At 40.9% G+C, this 17,023-nt stretch overlaps 1 protein-coding gene across 2 annotated transcripts in view; it reads right to left on the reverse strand.

Annotated features, from left to right (window-relative positions):
• The window catches only part of LOC311059711 (adhesion G protein-coupled receptor E3-like), a 75,593-nt gene that overhangs the window by 14,535 nt on the left and 44,035 nt on the right, over nucleotides 1-17,023 (reverse strand). The window contains exons 2-7 of one of the 2 annotated variants that reach the window (XM_084077739.1): nucleotides 10,197-10,232; nucleotides 9,704-10,018; nucleotides 7,477-7,614; nucleotides 4,645-4,776; nucleotides 2,955-3,086; nucleotides 980-1,111 (exon numbers count right to left, since the gene is read on the reverse strand). In XM_084077739.1, coding sequence (XP_083933865.1) covers nucleotides 980-1,111; nucleotides 2,955-3,086; nucleotides 4,645-4,776; nucleotides 7,477-7,614; nucleotides 9,704-10,018; nucleotides 10,197-10,232 — 885 coding nt within the window. The remainder of the gene's footprint in view (nucleotides 1-979; nucleotides 1,112-2,954; nucleotides 3,087-4,644; nucleotides 4,777-7,476; nucleotides 7,615-9,703; nucleotides 10,019-10,196; nucleotides 10,233-17,023) is intronic. The other variant, XM_084077738.1, reaches the window with a different exon arrangement.

A 17,023-nucleotide genomic window follows, 5' to 3' on the forward strand; every position in this document is an offset into this window, starting at 1 on the left:
GTAAAGGGGGTACTGAGCAAAAGACTTGCTCAGAGAACCACTGAACAGATACTGGGTTAAATGCGCAAAAAGAATAAACAAAAACACTGGTGCAGTTTACTAAGAGTGAAAAGAAACACAGTTGCCAAAACGGAAATAGAACGCTCAAACTTGTATGAGGAGACCAGGGTTGAGAATGTAACTACAGTCTAGGGTGAACATTTGGTAAAAATAGCAGATCTACAAGCTCATAACGTGTCACAATGCATGTGTTCGCTGAAGATATTTGTAGATATAGAGGGGAAACTAGAAAAAGTGCTTCTTGTCTCCCATGTCAGGTACAGTAGGTTATTAGGGGCCAGCAATGTTGGTGGAACATGAACACTTGGACAGATCCGTCTTGTTCACATGACTATAATGTGTACATATTTGCGTGATGTTCGGACAAAATCTGTAGGAGTAATATCACTGTTATGCCCCGGCCTAGGGGAACCTTAAGGCGCAACACAAAAAGTGGGACCCCCTGTTTCCTGCTCCAAAGAACCACCAGTAACAAGGGTTTGCAGCCCTTTTATTGATTTTTTTTAAATAAAAAAGCCAGTGACTTCAGGATGGGCGTTAAGTCAAACCAATAAACCTAAGAAACCTACAATAGAACCTGAGCTTCAAATCAAAAGAAGCCAAATTACAAATCCTTGACCTAACACATGATCAAAATACGGGAGAAACTTAGATCAAAATAAAGACTACTGCCCCTACGAAACCCAAGGCTGTTAAAATCAACAATAACTCCTAACAAACATTCTACGTGGAAGTTCTACAGGTTCGCTGGCAGTCTTGCTGGAAGTGGAGAGAGGGCAGCTCACAGGAGCTGAGGGAAAGCTGGCCACACCTTTGGCCTGGCAGAGACAAAAAGAAGGGTACCTAGTATAGAGCCCTGGGGGACTCCAGTCAACCAGGGTTTAAGTTTTATAAATCCTAATGGTGTCATGGATCTCACCTGAGCATGGGGTCCTTTCGTTGCCGTAGTTACTGTACCCAGCTGAACAATTGCACCAGTAGCTCCCTTCATGGTTTTCACAAGTCCCCTTCACGCCACAAATGTCTCCATCTTCCAGACATTCATCTTTATCTGGATGGTGCAGGAGGGAGTGGAGGTAGTGTGTGGTGGGGGTTGGAGACAGAGAACATTACTTGACGTGAATCTTAAAACACAGTCATGGTCTATCATGGTAAAGCACACATTAGACACTCCGACCTTTTGGAGCATTTGATGCATTTATGTGGGATTTGATTCATGTGAGATAGATTACATATAACACTAAACCCTACTGGAGAGGATAGGAAGTAGTGGTATCATGGACAGGGTCAAATGTTGGTGGGGAGATGGAGAGAGAGTCAGGGTTCAGGAGGGTTCATTTAACTCTGGGGTCCTATCTTCTGCCCGGCGCAATGTGGCCCAATGCCCCTGAAAGCCGGGTGCAAGGTGCATTTGGTATCGTTCCCCCGACGCAGTTGTTACATTAACTTAGTGCTCTGTTCTACGCGGAAGATAGGTCCTTACAATTAGCTGATTTAGAAATCAGGTAAAGGGGGTACATGGATTAAGAAATCAGGTAAAGGGGGTACTGAGCAAAAGACTTGCTCAGAGAACCACTGAACAGATACTGGGTTAACTGGTTTTGTGCCATGTGACGTGAAAAACATGTTCAGAACCCAAGATATGATGATTTGAATATTTGCTGCTCCATTCACTCTTTGTTTAACTTCTAACTTAAAAAGGCTGTATCTCGGCTCCTAAGCACTTTTTTTTACAATGAATTTTGGCTGTGGCACTCAGAGCCAAAATTCCATAAATAAGCTGGGCACTGAATGAGTTAAATGCGCAAAAAGAATAAACAAAAACATTAGTGCAGTTTACCAAGAGTGAAAAGAAATATAGTTGCCAAAACGTATTGCACAGCAAAAGTACACACACACACACACACACACACACACACACACTCACACTCACACTCACACTCACACTCACACTCACACTCACAAGTAGCAAAAGAAGGCGATCTACAAGCTCAAACCACACGGTAGATCGTCTTCTTTTGCTACTTTTGTGTGACATGCACAGCATTAATTTACGAAAAAAAAGTTAAAATACGGAGATAAGAGGTGTCTGCCTGACAATATACAGTGTACAGTGTATGCAATGTGGCCCTCTGGAGTGAGTGTGGAAATATAGTGCCCTCCCCATCATCAAAGTTGCCCACCCCTGATATAGAGGGAAACTAGAAAAGGTGCTCCCTGGAGCACAGGTCTCCGCCAGGTCAGGTAGGTTATTGGGGGCCAGCAATGTTGATGGAATATGAAAACATGGACAGATCCATCTTGATCACATGACTATAGAGATAATGTGTACATATCTGTAGGAATCTGTAGGAGTAATATCACTGTTACACCCCGGCCTAGGGGAACCTTAAGGCGCAACACAAAAAGTGGGACCCCCCTGTTTCCAGCTCCAAAGAACCACCAGTAACAAGGGTTTGCAGCCATTTTATGGGTTTTAATTGTTAAACAGCCAGTTCCTTCAGGATGGGAATTAAGTCAAAACAATAAACCTAAGAAACCTACAATAGAACCTGAACTTCAAATCAAAAGAAGCCAAATTACAAATCATTGACCTAATACATGATCAGAATACGGGAGAAACTTAGATCAAAATAAAGACTACTGCCCCTACGAAACCCAAGGCTGTTAAAATCAACAATAACTCCTAACAAACATTTTACGTAGAAGTTCTACAGGTTGGCTGGCAGTCTTGCTGGAAGTAGAGAGAGGAGAGCCCACAGGAGCTGAGGGAAAGCTGGCCACACCTTTGGCCTGGCGGAGACAAAAAGGAGGGCACCTAGTATAGAGCCCTGGGGGACTCCAGTCAACTAGGGTTTAAGTTTTTTAAATCCTAATGGTGTCATGGATCTCACCTGAGCATGGGGTCCTTTCGTTGCCGTAGTTACTGTACCCAGCTGAACAATTGCACCAGTAGCTCCCTTCATGGTTTTCACAAGTCCCCTTCACGCCACAAATGTCTCCATCTTCCAGACATTCATCTTTATCTGGATGGTGCAGGAGGGAGTGGAGGTAGTGTGTGGTGGGGGTTGGAGACAGAGAACATTACTTGATGTGACTCTTAACTCATTTTGTGCTACGTGACGTCTAAGACGTCACGTGGCCTGACGCCCCGTGCGCCAGGCATTTTTTTTTTTTGGAAAAACATGTTCAGAACCCAATATATGATGATTTGAATATTTGCTGCTCCATTCACTCTTTGTTTAACTTCTAACTTAAAAAGGCTGTATCTCGGCTCCTAAGCACTTTTTTTTACAATGAATTTTGGCTGTGGCACTCAGAGCCAAAATTCCATAAATAAGCTGGGCACTGAATGAGTTAAATGCGCAAAAAGAATAAACAAAAACATTAGTGCAGTTTACCAAGAGTGAAAAGAAATATAGTTGCCAAAACGTATTGCACAGCAAAAGTACACACACACACACACACACACGCACGCACGCACGCACGCACGCACGCACGCACGCACGCACGCACGCACGCACGCACACACACACACACACACACACACACACACACACACACACACACACACACACACACACACACACACACACACACACACACACACACACACACACACACACACACACACACACACACACACACACACACACACACACACACAAAAGAAGGCGATCTACAAGCTCAAACCGTGTGGTTTGAGCTTGTAGATCGCCTTCTTTTGCTACTTTTGTGTGACATGCACAGCATTAATTTACGAAAAAAAGTTAAAATACGGAGATAAGAGGTGTCTGCCTGACAATATATGCAATGTGGCCCTCTGGAGTGAGTGTGGAAATATAGCGCCCTCCCCATCATCAAAGTTGCCCACCCCTGATATAGAGGGAAACTAGAACAAGTGCTCCTCGGAGCACAGGTCTCCGCCAGGTCAGGTAGGTTATTGGGGGCCAGCAATGTTGATGGAATATGAAAACATGGACAGATTCATCTTGATCACATGACTATAGACATAATGTGTACATATCTGTAGGAATCTGTAGGAGTAATATCACTGTTACACCCCGGCCTAGGGGAACCTTAAGGCGCAACACAAAAAGTGGGACCCCCTGTTTCCTGCTCCAAAGAACCACCAGTAACAAGGGTTTGCAGCCTTTTTATGGGCTTTTATTTTAAAAAAGCCAGTGACTTCAGGATGGACGTTAAGTCAAAACAATAAACCTAAGAAACCTACAATAGAACCTGAACTTCAACTCAAAAGAAGCCAAATTACAAATCATTGACCTAATACATGATCAGAATACGGGAGAAACTTAGATCAAAATAAAGACTACTGCCCCTACGAAACCCAAGGCTGTTAAAATCAACAATAACTCCTAACAAACATTTTACGTAGAAGTTCTACAGGTTGGCTGGCAGTCTTGCTGGAAGTAGAGAGAGGAGAGCCCACAGGAGCTGAGGGAAAGCTGGCCACACCTTTGGCCTGGCGGAGACAAAAAGGAGGGCACCTAGTATAGAGCCCTGGGGGACTCCAGTCAACTAGGGTTTAAGTTTTTTAAATCCTAATGGTGTCATGGATCTCACCTGAGCATGGGGTCCTTTCGTTGCCGTAGTTACTGTACCCAGCTGAACAATTGCACCAGTAGCTCCCTTCATGGTTTTCACAAGTCCCCTTCACGCCACAAATGTCTCCATTTTCCAGACATTCATCTTTATCTGGATGGTGCAGGAGGGAGTGGAGGTAGTGTGTGGTGGGGGTTGGAGACAGAGAACATTACTTGACCATTTTAGATCATTCTGATCAGACGTGTCGCTAGGTCTCTACTAGGTCGGGGGCTTAGCCCCGCAGGCAACGGGCACATGCACGCAGGTGCCCCTCCTCCCGCGCGCGCGTGTTTTTTTTCGCGGATTTGGGTGCTTTTCCCCCCGTTTTTTGTTACTTTATTTCGGTTTTAGGGAATGGTTAGGGTCGGACTTCAGTGCTAAGCCTTTTTAGAAAGGTCATCCTTTCAGAAAAAGGCAGAGCAAGGATTTTTTGCTCTCGCCATCTTACCTTTGAAAGAGAGTCTTTTTGGGATCCTGCTACTCTTTAATTTTAAGGTCCATATAATTTCACATTCTGTTTAATTAAGTATTCCTTTAGACTACATTCTAAATCTTTGCCCTAAGTTCTTTTTGGCTGTTTCCCCTTTCCTAGAGGGAGGGGGGGGGGGGAAAGATTCCCAATTAGGGTTAACCATTTTACCTTTCTTTAAGGTTTGGGTTTTTGGGCATGTTTACAAACTATAAAATGAAGTAGAAGTGCCAGTGAACTTTGTGAGGAGTGTTCACTGGGGACTGTGCATGGCAGGTGAGTCCAGTCATCCTGAGTCCCACCTGGACCGCATACCAAAAAATCATCCATAATCTCATTATAAGAATGGTACAGGATTAGGACTCAATAAAAGATTTAAGAAAACAAATATAGTTTTGGACCATGACGGAGGCGCGCCGACTCAGCAGACCTTGAGGCTGAGGAGTCGCGCCCGAGCGCCTCCAGGCGCGAGTGCCCGCGACGACCAGCCGATGGGCTGCTAGTCGACTCAGCGCCGTCCGAGTTATGTACCGATAGGCACAGAATCGTAAATGATGTTTGTGGGGACTGTGTGTACCCCAACTAACCTTCCATGTGACTACTGGTCAATAGTGTGTCTTTGCTGGGACTGATACAATTCTCCCTTTCTGCTACAGGGGTTGGGGTTAGAGTAATGAGGGCCTTAAACCCTTTTAATTTTAAGGTCCTTATTATTTCACATTTGTTCATCTAAGTCTTCCTAGGTCCATTGTTTGATTGTGTGTGTCTTAGCCCACTTAGTCCTTTTGAAGGCTTGAGTGGGCATTTGGGTTGATCACACCTATTTGGGTCTTTAAGCTATGGGTCAGGAAGAAGCCCCTTGCCTTCCCCTAGGGTCGTTGACGTGTCTGTGATTGTCATTAATGGTCGGGTGTTACTCCTCCTTTCTCTGGTGGGTCTTTGTTCTTTTAGTTCTCTAAGTACCTGGTGGTCTCTTTGTGTGTTTCTGTGAGTTAATTTGAGTGAATTAAGAACGGTTGGTTTGTGTGTTTCTGGTGTTTGTCATATTCAGTCCTTCTGGAAAAATTGTGTCCAATCTTTTTATCCATTGTCTTTCGTTATATTGTCTCTGTCCTGTTGTCCAATTTGGGTTATGCTCTAAGCCAGTGACTTTTAGGGAGTTTATTCCATGTGTCATAAAGTGTTGAACAATTATCAAATTGGTCTTCTTGCCATTATATTATATCTATGTTGGTTTAATCTGGTGGCGATTGTGTTTTGTGTTTCACCCACATATTGAAGGCCACACTTGGTGCAGGTGATTAAGTAAATACAGTTTTTAGTGTTAGCCTGCATTCTTTGTTTAATACCAAACACCCTTTTGTTGTGTCTGTTGGTTACCATTTGGGCTGTTTTAAAGTAATCTGGTCTCTTGTTAGTTGGTCTATTCGTTCCTTTAAGAGTGCTGTGGACTAGGTAATCTTTGAGGTTCTTGTTTTTCCTATAGGCTGAAATGATTTTACACCCATTTAAAAGTGTGTTTCCTCTGTTTTGGAAATTTCTTTTTATCCTGGTGTTGGCTAATTTGCTTTGTGAGGAGTAGGTGAGGAGTAGGAGGAGTAGGAGTTAGGGGTAGGGTTAGGTTAGGGTGATAGATATATAATTAAAAAAAAACTTTTATTTTTTTCATTTTTTTTTAATTTTTATTGGTGGCTTTGGATAAAACATTGGTGGCACCGAAGCCCACCCCTAACGACGCCACTGATTCTGATGGTCTCTATAAAATGAAGCGATATCTGTGGTGTTAAGGGTCAAATATGACCCAGCAGAGAAGTGTGGCTCAGTTCCCCCCAAATTATCAGAATTGCAATGTTTACATGTTTGAGAGTGAGAGAAACTTGTCCTCAATTTGCATTTGCTATTAGGAGTAAAATAAAGTTTGGGTTTATGAAAAATAAATGACTTTTTACCTTCTATGGTATATGGGTACATAACACAATGCAAGGGTTAAAACACAGTCATGGTCTATCATGGCAAACCACACATTAGAGACTCCGACCTTTTGGAGCATTTGCTGCATTCATGTGGGATTTGATTCATGTGAGATAGATTACATATAACACTAAACCCTACTGGAGAGGATAGGAAGTAGTGGTATCATGGACAGGGTTAAATGTTGGTGGGGAGATGGAGAGAGAGTAAGGGTGCAGGAGTGTTCATTTAACTCTGGGGTCCTATCTTCTGCCCCACGCAATGTGGCGCAATGCCCCTTAAAGGCCCCCCCCCCACGTAGTGCTCTGCGCTACGCGAAAGATAGGACTATGTGGGAAGATAAGCAGAAACTGTTTTTGTTTGTAACTCACCGATGCAGCCATTATGGGTGGAATTGAGGTGCAGGTTGGTGTATCCTGACTCACAGGTGCAGGTGTAGCTACGAGGCAGGTTAGTACAGTAGGCATTAGGACCACATATGTCCTTGTCCCTTAAGCACTCATTAATGCCTGAGAGAGAGAGAGAGAGAGAGAGAGAGAGAGAGAGAGAGAGAGAGAGAGAGAGAGAGAGAGAGAGAGAGAGAGAGAGAGAGAGAGAGAGAGAGAGAGAAACATTTGTGTTCAAGCAGTGTAAATGGGATCAGTCATTTCTTCATACTCATTCCTATCTCTACATTTATACAAAAACACATAAAAAGAAGAAGAACAGAATACATAACTAGATAGAGGCTCTACAGAGTGCATTCATTCTTCCAATGAGATCGGATGTGTTTTGAAAAATCATTTTGGAAAGTATTTTACATAAACTGTGAACCAAGGGGATAATACATTAATGTTGTCAACAGTGGTGTGAAGTAACTAAGTACATTTACTTAAGTACTGCACTTTTTTAGGTATTTGTACTTTACTTGAGTATTTCCAATTTCCAATACTTTTACTTATATTCCACTACATCTCAGAGGCAAATATTGTACTTTTACTCCATTGTTTGAAAACATTAGTTACTTTGCAGGCATAAATTATGATGTTATGAAACATACATTAACCACTTTAGCCCTATTTTATACATAGGCTACTACTACTTTTACTGTTGGTACTTTTTTAATTCTGGACTTGTACTTGTAACAGAGTATTTCTATAGTGCAGTATTGGTACTTTTACTTAAGTAAAGAATTTGAGTACTTTTTCCATCACTGGTCATCAAGTGAATTACATGAAACATAAACAGAAGTGACCAACATAAATAATCCATGACAGACAATAAAACATGGAGCTTACTTGAACAGATCACACCAGCATCTAGATCTGGTGTGTGTGAAAAATGGAGCAGTATAATTTAACCCATTCAATCCGGCAACGTGTCTGTGTCACTTTAAGATTCCTTTGGCTATTCAAAAATAGCAGATATACAAGCTCATAGCGCGGCACAGAGTGCCGTGCTATGAGCTTGTAGATCTGTTATTTTCTGTCTGAATCAATTCTTTAACTCAAATCTTTGCTTCTGGGGGGTCCCTGGAACAACAGATTTTGAGATGGGGGTCCGCGGCCGAATACATACCATTTTGTGGTCCTTGACATGAAAACCACTGATATTATAGCAACAACAAGTTTTATCTTAGAATTTTTGTGAGGATTTAGAAGACAATTGTAGAATCCCCCAGAAGCAAAGATTTGAGTTAAAAAATGTTGCTTTAAAAAATATATGTATTGAAAGATTTGCAAAAAAAATCCCATGATTAAAAAAAAAAAGCAGATATTCAAGCTCATAGCGCGGCACTCGGTGCCGCGCTATGAGCTTGAATATCTGCTATTTTTTAATAGCCCAAAGAAATGAGGAAAAAAATGACACTCCCGGTCTGAATGGGTTAACAGCACATGACTTCATGATGAAGTGTACTTTGCTTTGAAAACGGTTGAGACTGAAACTCTAACAGCAAACTGGTTACTGTGTGTAGAATAATATCATTCATTAACTCCAGTGGTGGAAAAAGTACTCAAATGTTTTACTTAAGTAAAAGTATACTGCAATGTAAAAGTACTACAAGTAAAAGTCCAGAATTCAAAATTTACTTAATAGTAAAAGTTCAAAAGTATTGGTATGAAAAGGTACTTAAAGTACCAAAAGTAAAAGTACTAAAATGTTTGAAAATAGCCGATCTACAAGCTCAAAACGCGTCGCCATGCGATGCGTTGTGAGCTTGTAGATCGGCTATTTTCAAATAGCCGAGGTATAAAATAGGGCTAAAGTAGTTAATGTATGTTTTATAATGTAATCATTTATATCTGCAAAGTAACTAGTTACTAAAGTTTTCAAATAATTGTATTAGAGTAAAACGTACAATATTTGCCACCGAGATGTAGTGGAGTAGAAGTAAAAGTATTGGAAATTGGAAATATTCAAGTAAAGTACAAATACCTCACAATTGTACTTAAGTACAGTACTTGAGTACATATACTTAGTTACTTTCCACCACTGTTTTACTTAAGTAAAGCATTTGAGTACTTTTTCCACGACTGGTCATCAAGTGAATTACATGAAACATAAACAGAAGTGACCAGCATAAATAATCCATGACAGACAATAAAACATGGAGCTTACTTGAACAGATCACACCAGCATCTAGAGCATGGGAGCAGCTAGTAACTCCATATCCCAGGTGACTGCAGGCATCAAGGAACCTCTCATGGCCCAAACAGTGCATATAACCCAACCAGACTTTACCACGGCCTTCACCAAAGAACGCCCTCCTTTTGGCTGTCAGAGCTGTTCCACAGCCCACCTGTCTACACACTACTTGAGCATCATTGAGATCCCAGAGATTATGACATATTGTTCCCCACTGGCCTTCATGATAAACCTCCACTCTACCAGAGCATCTATCAGGACCATTCACAAGTTTTACCTGTGGAGAACCTGAGGATAGAAATATAAAGTTAAAATATATTATAACATGATATATGCAACAACAACAACAACAATTATCATGTACTGTTTATGCTTTAATTAACCGATGTTTACCACAGTAACGTTTGTAAAGAAAAGCTTCATGTGTATAAAAGGCACAGAAGGCCCAATAGATAAAACATAGTACCTGTACAGTCACATCTTTTCAGCACACATAGTAACCCTGTGGAATAAGACAAGACTTTATTAATCTGTGATGTCTTTCACACCACATGACAAGCAGTCACAGTGCAGTATATCCACACACATTCTAGTCACAAAGTGATGCTAAGAACCGCTAATGTTATAATATCTGAAACCCACCACTTCTTTATACTACACCACCATTTTACTCTTTCTGCTTTATTTCTACTTCTTTTCATTTTAATTTAATGTAAATGTACTTTTATAATGTGTTTTATGCTCTGTGTTTGATTGATTGAATACATTATTAACAGTTTGTAAAAAAAGAAATAAGCACAGAGGTACAGATTGATACAAAAGGATGCTAAAAGTATAACCAGAGAAAGCCTATGACTTGTTTTCATTGGAGTCCTGTGTATTCAATTCATCTAAACATTTAAGACAAACAATGATATACAATAATATGCAAAGTGGTGTAAAGTAACTAAGTACATTTACTTAAGTACTGTACTTAAGTACACTTTTGAGGATTTTTTAATTTACTGGAGTATTTCCCATTTTCAATACTTCTACTTCTACTCCACTACATCTCAGAGGGAAATATTGTACTTTTACTCCACTATAATTATTTGAAAACTTTAGTTACTAGTTACTTTGAAGATATAAATAATTATATTATAAAACATACATTAACCACTTTAGGCCTATTTTATACTCAGGCTATTTGAAAATAGCAGATCTACAAGCTCACAACGTGCCGCACCGCAACACATTGTGAGCTTGTAGATCTGCTATTGTTACATTAAAAAAAAAAACATTTTAGTACCTTTACTTTTGGTACTTTAAGTCATTTTGATACCAATACTTTTGTACTTTTACTCAAGTACATTTTTAATTCCGGACTTTTATTTGTAACAGAGTACTTCTGCATTGCGGTATTGATACTTTTACTTAATTAAACATTTTGAGTTATTTTTCCACCATTGTAAACTGAGCAGTAATCAAAAAGAAAAATATGCACAGTAAACAGTTAGGGGCTGGGGGGTTATTTCAGGTGATAAGCTTAGACTTTCTACAGGGGCCAGTTACAAATTGCAGCCACGTGTGACGTGTGTGTGTGTGTGTGTGTGTGTTTGTGTGTGTGTGTGTGTGTGTGTGTGTGTGTGTGTGTGTGTGTGTGTGTGTGTGTGTGTGTGTGTGTGTGTGTGTGTGTGTGTGTGTGTGTGTGTGTGTGTGTGTGTGTGTGTGTGTGTGTGTGTGTGTGTGTGTGTGTGAGAGAGAGAGAGAGCGAGAGAAAGGGGGGTGGGGCAACATGTATTATGTTGGCAGATTTGCATGAGAAATGTGTTAAGGCAGCTCTCCACCACATTGATTGTGGGCCGACTCGGTGTCGGAAAGCAAATTGTTGTCGGATCGTGTCGTTCCGTCGGGTTGGACCTCTATCGACTCAGAGAAAGCGAGCATGTTCAGTTTTTAGGCCGACTGGTAGAGCCACGTTGGGTAATGAAGAGGGGGGTGAAGGCTCTGTAGAGCACCCTGATTGGCTGTTTAGCGTGTTTGGTCAGACAGGCTCCGTAGATTGGACCTCTCGTCTGCTACTACTGGTGCAGAAACAAGCCTAAATAATCATTTTCCTGTCGCACATTTAAACTAGATACCATATTCTCAATCTCAACTCTCAATTCCTGTACCAATCAATCAATTTATTTGTATACGTACAATATAATAGCTTACAGGTTGACATGCAATGGAAATATATGATCTGTGCTCGTCAGCTTGATGGACTGTCACTGCTGTTTATATGACAATACCATTGCTATGGAAATGACAGTCAGTCATGGCTCTGTGTCTGGATGTGAACTGTTTTATAACAGCTCACATAGCTTTAGGCCTGGTACACACTGTGAGACTCTTAAAGTGGTCGGGGACTCATCTGATCGTTAAGCATTTCACACTACATGAGTCTCTGTCTTGAAATCGTCTGTCATATATCGTTGTGTTTTTTACGACGCGATTGATCGCCTACAAGGGATCACACACTGTAAGAGTTCACTATGAGGCCATCCAGACCTGATACTACATTTGTTTTTATTACAATTAATTTTAACCGACGTCTCACGAAAACATGCAAAGCTCCCGTGTTATTATGCACAAGACCTAGACAGGACATTATTGATTGTCATTACATTTTCTATTTCTATGTCTGTCTGTCTGTCTGTCTCTCTCTCTCTCTCTCTCTCTCTCTGGGGAATACACAGGACCTAATTAATGGAAACGAGCCCTGAGGGTGTGGGTTATCCTTTTAACATTCTTTCGTATAAATCTGTGCCGTGCCTCTTTTTGTTGGCAAACTATCCATCTGTTAAAACACACACACGCACGCGCGCGCACACACACACACACACACACACACACACACACACACACACACACACACACACACACACACAGACACAGACACAGACACAGACACGCACACAGACACGCACACACACACACAGCTCTCTCTCTCTCTCTCTCTGTCTCTCTCTCATGTTTAATATTTATCTGGTTCGCTACTGTATGGAACGGCACAGCGGGGTACCGAGAGAAAGACGGACGCTGTTCAGACGCAAGGGACGGGGCCACTGTGCCGACACGCACGCACGCACGCACACACACTCCGTTCATACCTATGGTTCAATCAGGTGCAGCTGCCATTAGGCTGGGGGGTAACCCGCCAAGCCACAATTTACTTGATAAACTAAAAGTTAGGTGCGCCCCATCTGACGCTCCGCGGCTCCGTGGCTCCGTGGCTCCGCGGCTCCGCGGCCATTTAGAACAGTGTGGCAGTCACAGAGTTAAATTAAACACTGAAGATTTTTTACTGTGTTCTACCTTCTCTGTTTTTCACTCTCTGTGGTTAACACAGAGGATTATGGAGTTATCTTTATTAACAAAAACAAAAGACTTTGAGAGAGAAAAAATATATATTATTTTCTTCACAAGTGAAAAAATAATTGAAAATGAATGAAAAATAATTAAAACAGCAATCAAAAAACATATATTTGCAAGTCAAAAAAACATATTTGAAAGAAAATAAAGAAAAACTTTTAGAACTCAAGAGTAAAACGTTTTAAACTAGATAAAACAAAATACACACTAAAATGTGTGTAATTCAAATGTGTTATGTCATTACAAATTTAATTAAATAAAAAAAAAAAAAAATCTCATTTGCGAATGAAAGTAATTTTTTGCGACTGCAAAAGCCTTCTCTCTCAAAACTCTGTCTTCTCCTTCTCCATTCTTTTCTTCTCTCTCTCTGATTTTTTGTATGAGGGGTGAAAGATCAGAAGGCGGGTCCTACGCTTTAAGATGTAAGACAGCTCTCCATTGGTCACTCAGAGTCTTGAGTGACAGCCCCCCCCCCCCTTCCTTATGTAGCTTTTTGCATGCAGGGACGGTGTGTGTTACAGCCATCTCACTGTTCAGTTATGCATTGTGTCATCATCAACATGGCAGCTTGTGATGGACATTTTCATTCATATTTCATTTCTGCCACGGACATGCAAAATAACCATCTTACCAAAAACACACTGGCCTAGCCCTGAATGTGTACTAATGGACTCCTAATGTGTCATAGGGTCTATTCCAATGTGCAGCACTTTTAAAAACAATTGTATGTCTGCATTAACTACGAGTCACTTAACGACCAAACAAATAATAATGATAATTGATAGTCTAATCAGTACAGACAGTGCTTCCATCGCAAAAGGACCACTTAGCTGCAAAGGTGAGTGGGTGAGTATTATAGATCATATGGCTATTAAAGAGATGGCTGGCTTTTCAAAGGTCAGTGTTATTTGAGGACAGAAGGAGATCATGTTCTACCAGCTAAACCATTTGTTTCTTTTGGCAAGGTTAGCTTCAATAGTTGTGGTTTCCATTACGGTGATCAGGCATTCTTTGTTGATGAGAAAGTCCAAGGCATGCCAATGTAACAACAAAAGGCACTCCCTACAAGCTACATGTCATTTGTTAGACGTAATAATTACATGTTAAATGCTTCTCACAGAAACGTCAAGGATAAAAATGCAAATGGAACACTGGAGCAAGGAAACTTGAGAGAGAAAAAATATATGTAGGCCTACATGATGAGTGATTAATGACGGGCATGCCAGGATTTTAATTGAATGCAGTGTCACAATAGTTTAATGCGAAAGCAGCTAACCTATCGTCTATACTTTTTTTATTATAATGTAAAAACATAATTCTAACATACACAATTGAATCAGGTCGGTGACTCATAAAGTGTCGGGATGACATGCTCATTAATATGTTGCAGGAGATTTGTGGTATCGTATGTTCGGGACATGATTGCATCATATGAGGACAACAAGACAACGAGACTCCCTGAAAATATCAAAAAGTCAAGTTGATTTATGTCAGTTGAGAGAAAGCGTTTCAAAGTGTCCAATAATACCACTAATAACCATAGTAACACTCCACAATCACAATCCATGGAAACCCTTGATCCACAGCCTCACCATCAGACCTCCTCCTCCTCACCTCTGATCAAAGTATTTGCATCAAACTATTGTGACACTGCATTCCTTTAGATCCTGTCGTGCCCTTCATGAATCACTCATCGTGTGCTGCACGTAATTATCTGTGTTGACTCTCAAGTCGTTTTCCTTTGTTCCATTCGGCATGCCTTAGGGCCTAAGGTATGCCGAATGCCGTATGAGGAACGTCTAAGGCTTAGACGTTCTCATCAACCTCACCTTAATGCAGGGTTGGGCAACTTTAATGATGTAGAGGGCCACTATATTTCCACGCTCACTCCAGAGGGCCACATTGCATATACTGTCTCTCCGTATTTTAACTTTTTTCGCCAGTCTATGTCACACAAAAGTAGCAAAAAATAGCAGATCTACAAGCTCAAAATGTGCCGCAGTGCGGCGCGTTTTGAGCTTGTAGATCTGCTATTTTTGAATTGGAATCCAGAATTTTGCGTTGAATTGGAATCCTGATTATTTTTTCAATTCAATTTCAAATGCATTTAGTTATACTTATGTTAACTTTTGGATCTCAAAGCACTGCTACCCCAAGCTCACATCCAAGGTCGTATCACCCGGAGGGTACTAGCCACCAAGCCACGCTCTGACCATCCTCAAGTCAAACACCAAATGCCTTGATAGGAGCTTTCTCCACTCTGCTGTCACAACATGGAACAGCCTCCCCCCTGCGGTTGTTGGAGACATTACATCAAGTAGTATTCATGCCTTTAAGAAGAGGCTGAACAAACACCTCCTCAGTAGTACAGTATGTGACTGTAATCCCATGAAGCGCAAGGACATTAAATCATCAAACATTCAGTTTATACATACCCCTGACTGAGTAGCTGCAGATCAGTGATAGGTTCTTTGAATGTTTTTTTTTCATAAAGCCTGTATATGCAAAAGCTTCATAAAAAATCACACCCTGTGTGAAGGTAGCGGCGCCTTTGATACATTTTGTCATCGATATGTGTTTATAATGTGTTTATAGACACGTGTCACGTGAAGCTTGACCAATCACTTTGTTGATGTCAATGATATATCAGTGTTCTGATATTAACCTGCGGGCCGCATTAAATGAAGGTGGGGGGCCGCATGTGGCCCCCGGGGCCGCCAGTTGCCCATGTATGCCTTAATGGAAGCCACAACTATTAAAAGTTGACTAACACAAAACAAGTTTAGCTGGTAGAACTGAATCTCTTCCTGTGCTCAAGTAACACTGTCCTCTGAAAAGCCATCTGTCTATAATAACAATAACCATATGAAGTATAATACGTACTCTGTCACCTCTACAGCTAAATGGCCCTTTTGCTCCTGCAATGTAAGATGGAAACACTGTCTGTACTGATAAAGGCAGGTACACACTGCAGGATATTTGGTCCGATTATGCTGTCTGGGACCTTTTTTGGACTATAAGCACTTTAAACCTATATACAAATACATTGGATATTTGAAAAATAGCCAATCGACAAGCTCACATTGTAGATCAGCTATAAAGAAAAATTGTGGAAAAAAAATGAAAATTATGGAATATTTTCCAAATCCACACAGATCTTGTATGGGGGTCTAATTTTGTTAATTTTATTAATTTGGGGGTCCTTGCCATGAAAATGTTTGAGAACAACTGGTTCAAACAACATTAGGAAACACGGCCAAATAAGCAACTACACTTTCAAGCAACTTTACAGAAAAACAATCCCAAAGTCGCTTATAATAAAAGGACATGGCAACACTGCGTGCTGCGTACTTGACGAGAGAGAGAGAGAGAGAGAGAGAGAGAGAGAGAGAGAGAGAGAGAGAGAGAGAGAGAGAGAGAGAGAGAGAGAGAGAGAGAGAGAGAGAGAGAGAGAGAGAGAGAGAGAGAGAGAGAGAGAGAGAGAGAGAGAGAGAGACTCATATATCACAGGATACATAGATTAAAATTAATTGGAATAAAAACAAATGTATGTATTGGGTCTGACCCTGGATAGCATCCTAGTGAACTATCCTACAGTGTGTAATCCCTGGTCGGGGATCAATCTATAGTGTGAAAACAACCATATATGACAGCCGATTTGAAGATATAAACTCCTGCAATGTGTAATGCTTAACGATCAGATGACTTCCTGACCACCGTCCTATACAAACCCATTGTAACTTCAAACTCCATTTTAACCAGGATAGATTCACTGAAAACTCATGTCCTTGGTTCTGGTGACTGATATTGTCCTTCTAATACGTGAGGGGGCCGTGTTTGTATATCATTTTATTATATATATATATTTTCTTAAATTTTCCTTTAATTTAAGTGCCT

This window comes from Gymnoscopelus microlampas, assembly GCF_963454915.1.
Source record: "Gymnoscopelus microlampas genome assembly, chromosome: 14".
In the NCBI taxonomy this organism is placed as follows: domain Eukaryota; kingdom Metazoa; phylum Chordata; class Actinopteri; order Myctophiformes; family Myctophidae; genus Gymnoscopelus; species Gymnoscopelus microlampas.